This window comes from Eleutherodactylus coqui, chromosome 2 (genome assembly GCF_035609145.1).
Source record: "Eleutherodactylus coqui strain aEleCoq1 chromosome 2, aEleCoq1.hap1, whole genome shotgun sequence".
Classification (NCBI taxonomy): Eukaryota; Metazoa; Chordata; class Amphibia; order Anura; family Eleutherodactylidae; genus Eleutherodactylus; species Eleutherodactylus coqui.
In genome coordinates, this window is record NC_089838.1 from 229,603,262 (window position 1) to 229,620,662 (window position 17,401).

The following is a 17,401-nucleotide window of genomic DNA, read 5'->3' on the forward strand; positions in this document are numbered from 1 at the left end:
TATATACTGAGGAGAATCTACCTCACCTCTATGTGTATATACCGAGGAGAATCTACCTCACCTCTATGTGTATATACTGAGGAGAATCTACCTCACCTCTATGTGTATATACTGAGGAGAATCCACCTCACCTCTATGTGTATATACTGAGGAGATTCTACCTCACCTCTATGTGTATATACTGAGGAGAATCTACCTCACCTCTATGTGTATATACTGAGGAGAATCTACCTCCCCTCTGTGTTTATATACTGAGGAGAATCTACCTCACCTCTATGTGTGTATACTGAGGAGAATATAATTGACCTCTATGTGTATATACTAAGGAGAATCTACCTCACCTCTATGTGTATATACTGAGGAGAATCTACCTCACCTCTATGTGTATATACTGAGGAGAATCTACCTCACCTCTATGTGTATATACTGAGGAGAATCTACCTCACCTCTGTGTGTGTATACTGAGGAGAATCTACCTCACCTCTATGTGTATATATTGAGGAGAATCTACCTCGCCTCTATGTGTGTATACTGAGGAGAATCTACCTCACCTCTGTGTGTATATACTAAGGAGAATCTACCTCACCTCTGTGTGTGTATATACTGAGGAGAATCTACCTCACCTCTGGGTGTATATACTAAGGAGAATCTACCTCACCTCTGGGTGTATATACTAAGGAGAATCTACCTCACCTCTGTGTGTATATACTAAGGAGAATCTACCTCACCTCTGTGTGTATATACTGAGGAGAATATACCTCACCTCTATTTGTATATACTTAGAGGAATCTACCTCACCTCTGTGTATATACTGAGAAGACTCTACCTCACCTCTGTGTTTATATACTGAGGAGAATCTACCTCACCTCTGTGTTTATATACTGGGGAGACACTAACACTCCTCTATGTGTATATACTGAGGAGAATATAACTGGCCTCTGTGTGTATATATTGAAGAGTATCTACCTCACCTTTATGTGTATGTACTGAAGAGACACTAACACTCCTTTATGTGTATATACTGAGGAAAATATAATTGACCTCTGTGTGTGTATTTACTAAGGAGAATCTACCTCACCTCTACGTGTATATACTGAGGAGAATCTACCTCACCTCTATGCGTATATACTGAGGAGAATCTACCACACCTCTGTGTTTATATACTGGGGAGACACTAACACTCCTCTATGTGTATATACTGAGGAGAATATAACTGGCCTCTGTGTGTGTATATACTGAGGAGAATCTACCTCACCTCAATGTGTATATACTGAGGAGAATCTACCTCACCTCAATGTGTATATACTGAGGAGAATCTACCTCACCTCTATGTGTATGTACTAAGGAGAATCTACCTCACCTCTGTGTATGTACTGAGGAGAATCTACCTCACTTCTATGTGTATATACTGAGGAGAATCTACCTCATTGAGGAGAATCTACCTCACCTCTATATGTATATACTGAGGAGAATCTGCCTCACCTCTGTGTGCATATGCTGAAAGGCTGTAAAGTACATAAGGAAGGACTGCAAGGATGGAATATACTATTAAGGCTAAGAATGGGCTGCAACCTGCAGTCTGGGTTTAAATTTGAATAAAAAGGGGCGTTACATTTAAGGGTAAAAAATGTATGCATATTTTATTCCTTGTTTCCTCTGAAGTAACCACCACTTTATAAAATTTTCTATGTGAACTACACGTAAACACCTGTATCAAATTAACTCGGGCAAAGTGGCAACGCGTTTCTGTGCTCTATGGCACCTTCTTCAAGCCAATATTGGCTTGAAGAAGGTACCATAGAGCACAAAAACACGTTGTCACTTGTATCATCCACTGTCACTGAAATAAAGGATCTGTGTTTATCCATGCTGATGCTTTCTGGATGTGAATACTATTATTTGACATAGGAGTTGACACTTCCAGGAGGGGTATTTTTGCTGGTCATACCCCCCTCCTTCTGGGTAAGTGCCACTCTTTTACTTTGATCCCTGAAAGTACTTTTGGTTTCTGCTTTACAATCCAGGAGCACAGGACTTTTTTGTTTACAGTCTCTTGCACTGATAAATGTAAGGTTCTGCACATGGACAGAGGAAATACATGTGACCATCACACACTAAATGGGAAACCACTGGGTAACACTGACATGGGAAAGGACTTGGGGGTTTTAGTTAACTGTAAGCTTAACTGGAGCAACCAGCATGAGGCAACTGCTGCCAAGGCAAATAGGATCATGGGAGGCATTAGAAGAGGTCTATGGGCGCATGATGAGAATATTGTTCTTCCTCTTTACAAGTCACTGGTGAGACCACACATGAATATTGCGTACAGTTTTGGACACTAGTACTTAAGAAGGACATATCGGAGCTTGGGTGAGTTCAAAGATGGGTAACTAAAGTAATTATCGGAATGGGCGGACTACAATACCCTATCAAAATTGGGTTTATTTAATTAAAAAAAAAAAGATGGCTGACGGGTGAACTAATAACTATGTATAAATATATCTGGGGACAATACAGAGATCTCTGCCATCATTCATTTATACCCAGGACTGTGACTGTACAAAGGGGTGTCCTCTGCGTCTAGAGGAAAGAAGGTTTCTACACCAACATAGAAGGGGGTTCTTTACTGTAAGAGCAGTGAAACTATGGAACTCTCTGCTTGAAGATGTGGTGATGGCAAATTCAATAAAAAAGTTTAAGAGGAGCCTGCATGCTTTTCTTGAGCATTATAATATTATATCTCATAATCGCTAATGTCAGGACTCAAACCTGGGACCTCCTGTGCTCTGGACGGGGTTTCTCCCCAGTGAGCTATCCAGCTTGCTAAACAAATACATCTGCTGAACCTAGTGTTATTCCATGCTCCTGTGAAATCTATTTCCTTTCTCCCTGTCCGGGCCTCGCCCTGCTTCTAATCAGGCTCACTATAAAGGCCTGACCCTGACACTACACCAGCGCACGATTATTGTGCTTACAGCCATGATCAAGCTCCTCTTCTCCTTCTCCACAACAAGTGACCTCCCAACAAAGCTACCCGCCTCCTCCTTCTGCACCGTGACCTGAGACCTCCCGATAACTACTCCTGGCTTTCCTCCTGACAACACTACCAGCCTCTTCTATTTACTCTGTGACCTGAGACCTCCTGGTAACGACTCCTGGCTATCCTAACTACTCTCTAGATCTGCATGGCTACTACACCCGCGGCTCCAACCTAGTGCCTGAAACACTACAGCTAATCACTCTTGAACAGTTGTTGATCCAGGAATTATTCCAAGACATCTACTTAAAAAGACTCAATGCTACATAATGTCAAAAAATTCATCTGTTTTTCCAATGGAATTGTGCATATAATGTGTCACATTGAAGGTGGAAATCAATCTGACATGGTTCATTTTTTTGTAATATTTTTTTAAATGACAAAAAACTGGCATTTTAACAGGGGTGTGTAGACTTTGTGGCGCAGACTGTAAGCTCTCGCCTACGACCTGAAGGTTGCAAGTTCGATCCCCACATGATTCAGGTAGCCAGCTCAAGGTTGACTCAGCCTTCCATCTTTCCGAGGTTGGTAAAATGAGAACCCAGCTTGGTGGGGGGGTAATAAGTAATAATTACCTAAAAGCGCTGCGGAATAAGTTGGCGTTATACAAATACCAAGATTTATTTTTTTATTTTATATCTATTATGTGTGTTACCAGTTTCAGTAATCAAGCTGTAGATCTTCCTACTCTTCACGTTTTGGTAGTTTCTTAACTAAACAGTAACCTAAGCGGCAACCAATGAGTGATATCGAGGATGTTACACCGATGCCATAAAAAGCTGAAGGGATTATAATATTTAGTTAGCTAATAAAGTGAGCAGACGGCACAGGTGTTCACACGGCTGCAGTATATAAAGTGCTGTCCAGGATATGCTAACCGCTACAGGTTCCTGTCGGGGAGAGCTCAATTAGGAGATTTAATGCTGCGTGCTGAACTTCTGCAGGTAACTTTATGTAATAAGTTTAGAACAACATCTCACACATCAGCTAATGAGCAGTTTACCGAGGCAGCAATGTGATCAGCGTACATCGCCCATTCTGTCTCATCAAGTCTATAGAAGTGGATTGTGGCTCCTTTGAAGACATTAAGCAATATTTTCATGTTGGGAACTTCCTGTATGGTCACAATGTGTTTCCCATTGCAAAAACCTAGTGGGAAATTCTTTGCAATAAAACACTTAGACAAGTGCTGTGAAGTGTCACTCGCTTGAGGGCATGTGATACAGTATTTCCTAACCCTTCTAACCAGGAGCCAGAGACACAGCAAGTCAGGACAGATCTGGGGGAGCTTTACATTTTAGTGACTTTTATCATTTAGTGTAGTGTATCTATGTTGACTAAAATATGCCATCACTTTAGATGAAAAATGTTTTGCACACTATGGCCGCCTGCAGATGGTCGGGTCAGATCCTGCTGCGAGAATTCTCGCAGCGGAATGCTGACCCGTTCTGCTGCAGAGACCATCAGCTCACCCGCTCCTGGCATCTTCCATCTCCTGCTATGCGCCGGCCAGCCAACGCATGCGCAGAGCGGAGCCGGCCCGTCACTACTGACATTTCTGTGTGGGCCTCTTTATCATTTGAAGGAGCTGTTTGCAGAGCCCAGCATGTGATTAATCCCATGCTCATCTGTGTACACAACTGTATTGTTCTTGTTGGGGTTGCCTGCAGAATACAATGTAATCTCCAGCTCCTGTGGAGAACACAGCATGCGGTCTATTGAGAGACATTTTATCTCTTTGTGGCTGAATGATGGATTTTAAGTTCACCTTAAAAATCATTGTTCAGACAAAAAGTGCACGATACCCGCGTTTACATGTAACGATTATCGCTTGTTTTCGGTCATTTGAGCGATAATCATTGTGTGAAAATGGGCCTTAAGAATAAAGGGGCCCTAGAGCTGGTTTAGAAAGTAGAAATAATCCTTTTAAGGATACTGCTCATTTTGGCCTTCAGGATACTTTTTTTTTTTTTGCACAATTGCATTCTGATAGCCATAACTTTTTGTATTTTCATTGACATTGCTGTGTGAGGTCTTGTTGTTTTGCATTTCAAGGTCTATTTATATACAGTTTTTCAGTACATAGCATTTGATGTTTAATTTATATATATTTTTTTAAGCAGAATGCAAAATTCCACTATTGTACAAAATGTAAGATGGGAAATGGTATGACCTAACAACTGCCAAGATAGATGGATTTCCTTTTAGGTGCTGTTAGTACAGCAGCCATCCATATTAATGTTACTATTACCAGTCCTGGACAAACAAAGATGGCTGCACCGCTTCTCTGACTATCTGATGTACACTCTGCATCAGCATATATCAGTAGTCTAAGACACTGCATGCTGCTCTGACTGGCCAGTGCTCTCACCTGTACAGCTAGGCCATCACAGCAGCAATTGGCGTCTTAGACTAATGATGCATACTATTGCAAAGTGTGCATCAAGTAGTCAGAGAAGCGGTGTGGCTGTCTTTGTTTGTCCAGGACCAGAGGGTCCTTTTAATTGTATTGTGACCTGCCTTAACTTTTTCTTTAACCTAACATATCTTTTAGAATAAAGTAACAGGATTTTATGATACTCTGTCATGAGATGTCTATCGTGTTCTTGTCTGTAGCCACCTAGTGGTTGTGTTGTGGTTTGCAGCCTGTCAATGGGTTTGCTAGCCGGCTGCACTTGAATTGGCTTTATGAGAAATTGGAAGAAATTTGAGCTGGAGTGAAGGTAGAGACTCATGGAGCAGCTCTGTCAGCATGCAGCCACTGTGGTTTTTAAATCGATTCTTAAGAGGCCTCATGATTTTGTCAGAAAATAGTTATTTCACTTGCTAAAGTTCACAACTAATTGTAATGTCCTTGTGGTTTGGTAGATGAAACAGCTATTTTCTGGCAAAATCATGTGGCCAGTAACAATCAATTTAAACACAACAGCAGACATGAGTTTTGGCTGCATCGCAGCCGTGTCAGTGCTATCTCACATGTCTCTATCTAAAGGGGGGAGAAATCTGGAGGGTCATTATCTTCCATCGTGCCGTTTAACGCGGTCCAAAAGCATGGCAGAAAACGCAAAAGTACCTATACGGTTGTCAAGGCCAAAGCGTTTCATACGTGCTGGGAACAAGTCAGTTGAATTGTGCTGGTTGTAAGCCATAGGTATGGGATTGCACTATGCACTGTGAGATTTCCTACTTCCCAGTACATCCCACTGAACAGTGTGATAAGGATATTTTCTTGTACCGTAAGGGAGGGTGTACCGTAATGTCTGCATTGTGTAAACAGCTTAGTGTTGACTTGTTAGGATGGGCTTCTGAAGAATTGATATTCGCATGAGCTGTTCCATTTACCAATGGAGGTGTCTGGATCTATAGGGATATTTTCAAATGACAACAGGCTTTCGTGACCTTTGATGGCAAACCTGCGGGCAGACATGACGTTTGATGCTTGAAATGCATATTTTTAAAACTGAAAGTAGTCAACGAGATTAAGGCTTTTCTACCTAAAGTTTAAAAAAAAACAAAAAAACAAACTAATCCTTTGCTGCATTATGAATTACATGTATGTTATTAGCAGGAGGAAGTTTCCATACCATGTTGTATATGTACAATATGTCATGGTGATCATGTGTGCACAGCTGTGTGCCCATCAGGTAGGTAGCCATAGCGGACAGCCTCACCTCTGCACTAACAACCAGGATTGGAAAAAATATCGATCTCAGTTGCTTAATGCCCCTTTTACACAAACCGATTCTTGTTTGAACGAGCGAGTGATGTCACTACCCAGGCTGTAAGGTTAATACCAGATTCCCTAAACGCAGCTGTTTTATAGTGCTGAACAACCCATTTGCCACGTTACACAGGAATATACGGACACACGGCTGTGTTTCTTTGGGAACTTCTATGTTTAGTAAGGCTGCTTTCACATCTGCAGGGGGGATTCCTCCATTTGGGGAGCAGAAAAGGGGAATCCCCTGGCCGAAGGGATTTGTTTTATGATGGAACCAAATACCACAGAACGGACCCCTTTTAATATAAGGAAGTCTGTTTGGTTTCTGCTCAGCTGTCCGCCATTTTACTGGAAGAAAACGTCCTGCATGCAGTGTTATTTCTTCCAGTATTTTGTGCCGGATCTGCGACAGAACCTTTAAACGGAGGTTTTAGCGCAGATGTGAACCCGGCCTTACACAACAGTGACATTGATCGATTACAGAATTGTTCTGTATGAACCTGAGAACGCAGGTAATGTGGAACGTCGTCTTGTTTAAAGTATTTACTGACAAGCAGTTAGAATCGATGTGTTCATACATAGAAGCAGGATCTTGTACAAGCGTCACGGGAATGCAGTCTCATCACAATGTATAGTTCCCTTATCTAACCATTTCCATTTTCCTTCCGTTCCAGTATAACCGGGTTTGGATCCCTGATGCCGATGAAGTGTGGAGATCTGCTGAGATCACAAAGGACTTGAAAATTGGGGACAATGTGCTTTTTTTGCGCTTGGAAGATGGCTCTGTAAGACATAATGTTAACATTTTTAATGAATTTGTCATTTTGTATCGCTGTGTATTGTACAGTGAACTCTAAAGTATCCAAAATAGAAAGGATGAGTAGAAAAAGCATTGAAAGGCTACATTGATACTTATTACATCCATGCATGCTGATCTGTACTTGTCAGATTAGTAAAGCAGAGCACAACAAAGCCCAATCACTAAGGCTGGCTGCACCAGACCGGGTCGAATTCAGATGCTGGATCCCGCCAGTGACCTGTGAGTCATCTTCACTATCTATGCTGCGTATGGCCCACATGGCTCACTGTCAGACCTGCGCAGTACAGATTTTGCCGTGCTGACGCTAGGCGATGACGCAGAATTCACAACCTGTCTGCAATGTTAATTGCAGGGGGGTCGAATGGCTTCAATTGACACCGCACTAAAATAGAGCATGCTGGGATTTCTCCTCCGAAAGCAGAAAATCGCAATTGATTTCCACTCGTGGGCAGGAAAAAATGCTTTTCCATAGCATGTAATGGACAATATTCGCTGCGGACTCCAGGGGTCGATCCCTGCTCCGAATTTCACAATGCAAATATGTCCGTGTGCAGCCGGCCTAACACCGTCGACTCCTTCCCAGCGCAGTGCTGATTGTATGAAACTGGGCTGTCCTTGCTCTTCATCTCTCCTGACAGGGGTGGTCACAGACGGAGACAAACACACCAGTGCTATCAGATAATGGGAGCTGTGTGTCCCATCCATAGAGATCTGTCTACACAGATTTAGGTTTGTTTCACATGGGTGGATTTCCAGCGGAATTCCCGCAGTTTGGCCGCACCCAAAAAACGCAGGAATTCCGATGGAAAAGCGCAGCTCCAAAACTCGCAGCAGTGCGCCGTCAGTTTGGCCGCTGACATTCCGCTTTGGCTTTCTCACCCCATAGAGAGGAGCGAGGCTGCAGCGGAAGAAAGAAATTCACATGCTGCATCTTTTGATTCTGCGCCATAACGCCGGTTGTGCCCGGCTTTGCCGCGACGGATTGGCCGCACTGTGTTGCAAATTCTCGTCCACATTGCTGGCTAACCCCGAGATTAGCGGCCGCAGGTGGATTTGCTGCACAGAAATTCCGCAGGGAAAATCCGCGGCAAATCCGCCCCGTGTGAACCCAGCCTTAGTGTTTTTGGAGATTGATTAAAGTACAAAAATCATCTTTATGAAGCAGCAGAAAGACATCCTATCAGGGAAATACTGTATAAAATAACCCAAAGTAATAGCAGCAAAAATACTGAAGAACAAACAAGTTGCTTCAGAGTCTGAAAGTGCTAAAACAGATATTGTTAGTAGGGACATAATCATGGTAATACAGCTAGCAGCCATAATCATACAATGCACTTATTAGGCTTTCTGTCAGGAATAGGACTGCTTGTTTGCTTGGAATCACACTAATTAGTGCAAGTAGATTTGGTATATTATTCTTGTCTTGTAGGACCTGAAATATGTGATTGAGAAAAGTCTACCTCCTCTTAGAAATCCGGACATTCTTGTAGGAGAAAATGACCTGACCGCTCTGAGTTATTTGCATGAGCCGGCTGTCCTCCACAACCTGAAAGTGCGATTTATGGAGTCTAAACTTATCTACACTTATAGTGGTAAGTAAATAGCGCATCCCAGCTGCGTGGGACTATTAGTACAGTACTGGGTATCATATAACTGGAGCTATTACACATGCTTGCATATGGAAAGGGGTTTAGCAGCATAATGTGGTTACCTGAGCTGATCTCTATTCTGAGAATGTATCATAAGTGATCGGGGGGCTTTACACGAGCGTATGGTCACTGTGTATTACGCGCACAGGTTTTGTGCATGTAATATGCTGTACCAATCTCCCATAGTCTCCTATGTTGCTGCTCACATGAATTGCATGAAATACACATGTGCAGAAAAAAAATCGCAGCATGTTCTATTTTGGCGCCTATTAAGCACGCACACACGCTATAATAGTGCATGGTGATTGGTGACACGTTGCAAGTACACGTCATAAACCTACCTGCTGCGCGCTTGCGTGTCTCTCACGTGCAGCACGCCACAAATTATGGCCGTCGGAGCCTGGCCTTACTGAAAATCACCAAATTTGTTTTTAATAATTAAAACCAGATAGAGAAAAATATTTGTTCATTGTGAGACGCACAAATTTCGCACAAATATAAATTCGATCTTTTGAATGGAGTCATATACATGAGCGATGTGCTATCTTTTCGTGATCCTCGAAACGCATCACCCATTGTTTTCAAATGGACAGGAAAACACATTGCATGCTAGTGTGATGCGAGGTTCCCCATTGAAAACAATGGGAAACACTTGCCGATCCTCCAACGTAGCTGAGAGCCACAGCCACGCCTCTTTACTGAAGTGATGGGAGGAGTTTTTGACAGAAAACGCCTGTGTGTAGGAAGCCTTAGTGAGCTGACTGCTGCAAAGCTTTCTCTAAAGATCAGGAAATATCAGGCTGTTATTGGGCTCTGTGGTCGGTGTGAAAAATGCAGGATTTTAGGATTATTTTTTTTTAAATACGTTTAACACAAAAATGTTATTTATTTGGTGATTTTCTTCTAACCCGTTCCCTTTAACCCCTTGAGTGGCGGGTTTCCTACCACCCTGTCAGACCCACCAGGGCAGGTTTTTTAAAATGGTTTGTTTAATCATTGAATTTCAACTAATTTTGCAGTTGCGTCTCAAGAGCCATAACTTTTTCATTTTTCCATTAACATGGCCATATGAGGGCTTGTTTTTTGCAGGACAAGTTGTGATTTTTTAAACAGGGGGGAGGAAAAAAAGAAATGGGGAAAAAAGAAAAAAAGTGGCCATGTCATTAAGGGGTTAAATAATGTATTAACTTCCTTCTCTGGGTCATTACGACGCATGGATACCACATGTGTGATTGTATTTTTGATTTTTTACAAAGTAAAAGGAGACAAGTGTTTTTATAATTTTTTTTTAATTATTTTTTTTCTTTTTTTTTTTTTTTTTTTCTTTTGTCCCTTTAGGGGACTTCCACAGGGACCCATCAGGACCCCCTGATCACATTCCGGGGGTCCGATGGTGACAGCCCTTTACATGCTGCAGTGACAGCCCTTTACATGCTGCAGTCACATAGACTGCAGCATGTAAAGGGTTAACACAGCAGAGATTGGAGGTTTTCTCTGATCTCTGCTGTAAGAGCTGGTACCTAGCTGTCCTCTGACAGCCAAGCACCAAGCTCTCCCTGCCACAGAGACCATCGGCTTGCTTCTGACAAGCCGATGGTCTCTATGGCAACCTGTAAACAAACCAGTGCAGGAGATTGCCGGCATGTCGGCAATATCTTCTGCTGGTTTTTCAAAGCCCTTGCACTGCTCTCTGTGGGACTGTGCAGGCAGAGCACACTGTCACAGCTTGTGGCATTGTGCTCTGCAGCTCCCATAGTGATACATAGCCCGGAAATCTTCCGGGCTATGTTGCTATGAGCAGTGGAGCTCGTCCCGGAAAATTTCCGGGCGTGCCACTCAAGGGGTTAAGTCAGTATGTGTTCCTTATGTATTTTTCGTGGTATCTCTTATGTCCCTCTGTGTTTCAGTATGTGTTCCTCTGCATTTTCAAGGATTGAGTCTTTTAGGTCCTTGCAATTCTGTGTGTATATTGATATGTGTGATACCACCTTTCTAGAGATCCAAGGGTCACACAGGATCTTGCAGGAATCTTCGACAGGTTCGGAGCTACAATTGTCATTATCTGCTGCAGTGAAGTAGCTGCTCTTGTGTAGACCTCCATGGATCCCTGGAACAGTGGGCATCGGGTAAAGGGGGTCATTGTAAAATGAAACACAGTCTTGTGGGAATGACATCTGTTTTATAAATGAGGAGCAATTTCTCATGACGTTTTTTTGAGAACATTTGAATCATTAAACATACACTATATGCACAAACGTATTTGGACACTGCAGTAAATCAGCAAATATGCAAATACTGAGTTTGCCGATCAGTATGCTGGGAAGGGCATGGGTAAAATATTTTATCCGATCGAGCACTTGTGGGACAAACTGGAGCGACGGGTTCGACACCGCCACCCACGCCCATCTTCACAACAATCTCTTCTCACAGCTGTAAGCTCTCGCCTACGACCTGAAGGTTGCAAGTTCGATTCCCGCATGATTCAGGTAGCCGGCTCAAGGTTGACTCAGCCTTCCATCCTTCCGAGGTCGGTAAAATGAGAACCCAGCTTGGTGGGGGCTAATAAGTAATAATTACCTGAAAGCGCTGCGGAATAAGTTGGCACTATACAAATAACAAGATTTATTTTATTTTATTCCTTCCCAGACTTAAATAGAACTTGTGGAAAGTTTGCCTCAACGTGTTGCCGCTGTAATACATGCGAAAGGACGGTCGACCTGTTACTACATAGAAGAATAAAGCACTTTTTCTGAAAAACATGCAGCGTCCAAATCCTTTTGTCCATATAGTATATAACGAATAAAATCCTGTATGAATGTGACTTTCTATTTAGGTTCTAGTTGCCCTGACCCCCGGCTCCCGGGTTTGGCCACCACAGATACAACCGGTCACAGTGTAGGAATCTTAGTTCCAATGACTAATAAACTTATGTACAAAACATGAAACAATTAGTTGCAGGTTCTTTAGATAAGCACACCTGTACAAATACTATCATGTTCACATCCCCAATCTGCTTACTAACGGTTACCAGAATAATGTGAATAGTTTTAAGATTTTCCCAGTTAATAGTTGGAAAGAAAAAAATTACTTGTATAGTAAGGAAATAGTCCGGGCACTAGATAAATAAAAACATATATAATGCGAGAGAGGATTTTCCTGCTATTCAGTATTATTCACATACAACCCTTGTGATGTATTCACACCTGACGGATATGCTGTGGATTTTACCTGTAGATCTGCATGGGTAAAATCTGCCGCAGATACAGTACATATTACACATCTTATCCACATGCTGAAAACACTTGCCATGTGCAAAAATGAGCATTTTTAAATCCACAGCATTCTCCTTCGGTTGTGAACTAGATGTGGATCTTCACTTTAATGGCAGCAGGGATGAAATCCACAGTTAGGCTAACTTCACATGTGCGAGTGCAATATTGGGCTGTGCATCCCGCCTCCATATCGCGCTCCCAACCATGTGAAATCCCCAAGGGTGCAAGGTGTTTTCATGGCAGAAAAGCCTCACATCACTTCGGGGATGCAAAGATCATCCAGCGCAGCTGTCAGCCGCAGCGGGGGATTGCAGAGCTTCTCCTATTGTTTTCAATGGGAAATATTGCATCATCTGCGCCTAGCATGTGGTGTGATACTGCCACCGGCCCCATTAAAAACAATGGGTGCTGTGATGAGAGAGCACGCAGAAAGATGGAACATGCTGCGATTGGTTTCCTGCATAACATCGTTCGATTTTGTCGCCCATGTGAAGGCGGGCTGAGGGAGCAGTACCATTTGCAGTAAAGTCTTCATGAAACACAAGCAGATTTACGTCAAATTCCGAGGTAGAATTTTCACCATTAAGCACAAGGGGATTTTGCTGCAGAATGTGCTATAGATTCACTGTGGTTTTCATCTCAGCTACATTGAAAATGGAAATGTACTGTGGAAATCCACAACGGAATGAGCGCACTGCGATTCAAAAGTTCACCATATACTTGAGAGTTGTAAAATCTCATCATCTTGCCTTGTACTTAATCCATCTGCTAATGTGAATTCACCGGAAGGTGCGACTAGACATTCCACTAAAGTCCAGATATACTGTAATCCACTGACAATTTACTCTGATCCCTCAAGTTACAATGACCTCAGGATGCAATGTTTTCACCATACTATGGTCTTTCTTTGGCCATTGTAACTGGATACCAGATTTAGCATATAATCTTATAGGCAATGCGGGTCTGCGGCACGTGCAATTTGATGGCACATCCAGCCAATCGGCATGGGCATTTCTCTGGTAATACAGCTGTATTATTGCAGTGTATGCACTGATTGGCTGTACAGGGCGGTAATAATATATCTCCTGTACTGCACTGAACCGGTGCCGGAGTGAGCTGCTCCTCTGGACACCAGGTGAAGATGATTCAATGTTACTTTGGTACGCTGTGTTTACTGTTCAGACCTTGAAGACGTTCCTGTCCTCTACTTAGAAAGTCATTTACATCTTCCAGCAGCTCTTTCTGACTATTACATGTAAGGACTTGCTTTCTCTGTATTAATTTTCTTTCATCTTTATTTTGTATTACATTTGGTGACATTCTAGAGTCTTTGGAACCAATTATCAGTTTTCTATAAAGTTATAGTTTCAACATACAGCGGTTGTTCCGGATCCAATTAATATTGCATTTTGAGGGAACATTGGATGTTAGAGATGAGCGAACCTACTCGTTTCGAGTAATTACTCGATCGAGCACCGCAATTTTCGAGTACTTCACTACTCGGGTGAAAAGATTCGGGGGTCGCTGGGGGAGGCGTGGTGGAGCGGGGGGTAGCAGCGGGGAACAGGGGGGAGCTCTCTCTCCCTCTCCCCCCACTCCCCTCTGCAACCCCCCCGCTCACCCACGGCGCCCCCGAGTACTTTTCACCCGAGTAGTGAAGTACTCGAAAATCGCAGTGCTCGATTGCAAAATCGGCCTTACCGAGTACATTCGCTCATCTCTATTGTATATCTCACATGCTGATTTTAATCAGTGGGTACAATTGAAGCAACACCTCTCCATAGGAATTATTGTGCATATTCCATCAAGTCAACCGTGAATGATAATGGAAATCGGGAGGGGTGCTGTCTCTCCAGACCCACGTCACAGGCCTCTCACTAAGGAAGCCAGAATCCTACTGCGTACTGATGAGGGGCAAAAAAACCTGAAACAGCTGTCTGTGTATGGGTTCTGGCTTGGTTTTAAATTCCCAATCTTTAAGACCTGTATAAAGGGTTGTACATTGATTTAAAGGAATGCCAATAGATGGCGCTGCAGAGGCATTGTTCCATTTTCCTTATTTGCATATTATCCAGAGGAGCATGCATGGCCTTATAAGTTACCTTACTTAACTTCCAGGGGCTCTCCTCAAGGAGAGACAATACCCCTCCTGACTCATGTTACAGGCCTCTCACTAGCCAAGCCAGGATCCTACTGCACACTGATGAGGGCCAAACACCCCGAAACAGCTGTCTGTGTATGGGTTCTGGCTTTGTTTTCAATTCCCAATTTTAAGACCTGTATAAAGGGTTGTACATTGATTTGAAGGAATGCTGCCAGCCAGTAGGTGGCACGGTAAAGGCATTCTTCCCTCTTCCCTTTTTGCATATTGATAATGGAAAGTGATGGGTTGCGGTTGTTCAATAATACACTGCCACCAAGTGTCTATATGCTGCTTTAATCAACATGGTGTAATTATCCTTTAATAGCTTAGTAACAATTAAACCACTATGCATTATTTTGCAATTTCAAAAAAGAAGAACATTAATCAGCAATAAGATGATATGTTGATAGGAAATAGTACATGTGTGATAACTAGTACATTTGACATAATTATTACATCAGTCATAACTACCTGCTCAAAAGGTAGCCTTTAAATGTAAAGCAAATAGGTTATAAAGGGAGGCACGTCTAACTTTCTTTTGCACTAGTGTCTGATACTTATATTTTCATGTAACTTACACTTGTTAAACATAAGCCTGTTGTTTTTGTAGGTATTATTCTAGTTGCAATCAATCCATATAAGGAACTACCCATATACGGAGATGCAATCATCCATGCATATAGCGGGCAAAATATGGGTGACATGGACCCACATATATTTGCTGTGGCAGAAGAAGCGTACAAACAAATGGCCAGGTACATTTCATGTCTCATTCATTACAATTTGGTGCTTGGTTTTCAGGTTGTCCACTGAACTTTTCAAGATGGCCTTGAGCTTAAAAACAGGAAACATGAATACACTGTGTTTTAGGGTCCATTTACACCAAACAAGTGATCGTTCGAGCAAGCAGATAATGTCAGAGTTCACTCGGGCAGCCTGTTTATACAGCAGATACATCGTTGGCTCATTCAAACGAGAAATCATTCAGTCCTTCACTGTAAAAGTTAACGAGAACAACTGAACAATCGGTATTTAAACCGAACAACTCGTGAAAAGTCCAACAATGATATTTATGCCTGTATAAAATGAACAATGAGCAAAAAGTGAACGACTTATTGTTCGTATTACAGTATGTGTAAACCTTTTTTCTACCTGAATAGATCTGAAAATCATAAAGCAGTTTTCTTTCCATAAATCTGCCTAAAGGGGTTTTCTGGGCACAAAATGGAAATTCTGAAAATGCTGAAATCTAGAAAGTACAGCTAAGTAGCGCAACCTTTTATCTGCCGCTTTGGACCCTCTTCTTTATCGCATAAAGCCACCGATCTGCAGCTGTTTACATGCATCACTTCCGTAGTAAACACAGCAGCAGATTGTAGCCTACAACTTCCAGCATGCATAGAGCTTGTCTCCCAGCCATTGTTGAAGCTCCGCCCCCAGCTCACCGGTCCTACAACTTACTAGCACCAACCTCCCTCTCACTCAGAGAGCCAGACAAAGCCAGCTGAAGCAGACAGACAGGAACTGCAATACATCGCAGTGTTTCTAGTCCTGCCATCCATCATGCACTGCTCACAGTAGGATGTTGGAGGATCTGGACAGGGGAGGAGGTTGTAAGTAGGGATGAGCGAACGTGTCCGTTACGGACACATCCGCACCCGGACACCGGCTTTGCCGAACACTGCAGTGTTCGCGCGTAAGTGTCCGGGTGCCGCCGGGGGGCGGGGAGATGCGCGGCGGCGCGGGCGGCAGTAGCGGGGAACAGGGGGGAGCCCTCTCTCTCTCCCTCTCCCCCCCACTCCCCGCCGCACCCCCCCGCGCTGCCACGGCGGCCCCCGAACTTTTTCGCCCGAACACTGAAGTGTTCGCAAAGTTCGGTGTTCGGGCGAAAAAGGGGCGGAGCCGAACGTGTTCGCTCATCTCTAGTTGTAAGACATCAAAGGAAGTGGAGATATTTTCCAGACTGAGGGTCATTTAATATACCGTAGATAGAAAATGAAGAAAGTAACCAGACCTGTTACAGGAAACCTACTGCAAAATGACTTGGGCCGCCTGCAGACGGCCGAGTCGGATCCAGCAGCGAGAATTCTCGCCGCGGGACCCGACCTGAGCGCCTGCAGAGAGCAGTGCGTATTTACCCGCAACCCCGGCTCTTTCATGTGCCAGCTGCTGGGCAGCTGGCGCATGCGCAGACCGGAGCCAGCGGCGGGTGAGTGACGCTTCTGTGCGGGCCTCTGTGAGCCCCGCACAGAAATAGAGCATGCCGTGGTTTGTTTCCCACGCGACATTTCGCGCGGCCAAACCGCGGCCATCTGCGTAGGATTGCGTTTGTCAACGCAATCCTATGCAGGCTTCCAGCGGCGGAAATCCGGCCGCGGAATTTCCGCCCGTCTGCAGGCGGCCTTACTGTGATGATGTACATTACATTTTAAAATGTTAGTCTGTGCCCGGAATACCCCTTTAAAATATGTTCCCTCTACTAAAGAAGGTGAACTATGGCACCATTTAGGCGTCTTATTATTTGCAGGAGACTGTTCATCATGCTGTATTTCTTTGTTAATGGATTTCATCCAACAACAGGAACAACAAGAACCAGTCTATCATTGTGAGTGGAGAGTCTGGCGCTGGGAAGACAGTGTCTGCGAGGTATGCCATGCGCTACTTTGCCACAGTCAGTAAATCAAGCAGCAAAGCCAATATGGAAGAAAGGGTGCTGGCATCCAATCCAATAACAGAGGTAAACATTACAGAGTAGGCAT

General features: G+C 43.4%; 1 protein-coding gene across 1 annotated transcript in view; it reads left to right on the top strand.

Moving 5' to 3' along the window:
- MYO5C (myosin VC) overlaps positions 1–17,401 on the top strand; it is a 116,951-nt gene that overhangs the window by 20,939 nt on the left and 78,611 nt on the right. Inside the window, exons 2-5 of the mRNA XM_066592589.1 lie at positions 7,433–7,543; positions 9,008–9,170; positions 15,253–15,397; positions 17,223–17,379. Of these exons, the coding sequence (XP_066448686.1) occupies positions 7,433–7,543; positions 9,008–9,170; positions 15,253–15,397; positions 17,223–17,379 (576 nt within the window). The remainder of the gene's footprint in view (positions 1–7,432; positions 7,544–9,007; positions 9,171–15,252; positions 15,398–17,222; positions 17,380–17,401) is intronic.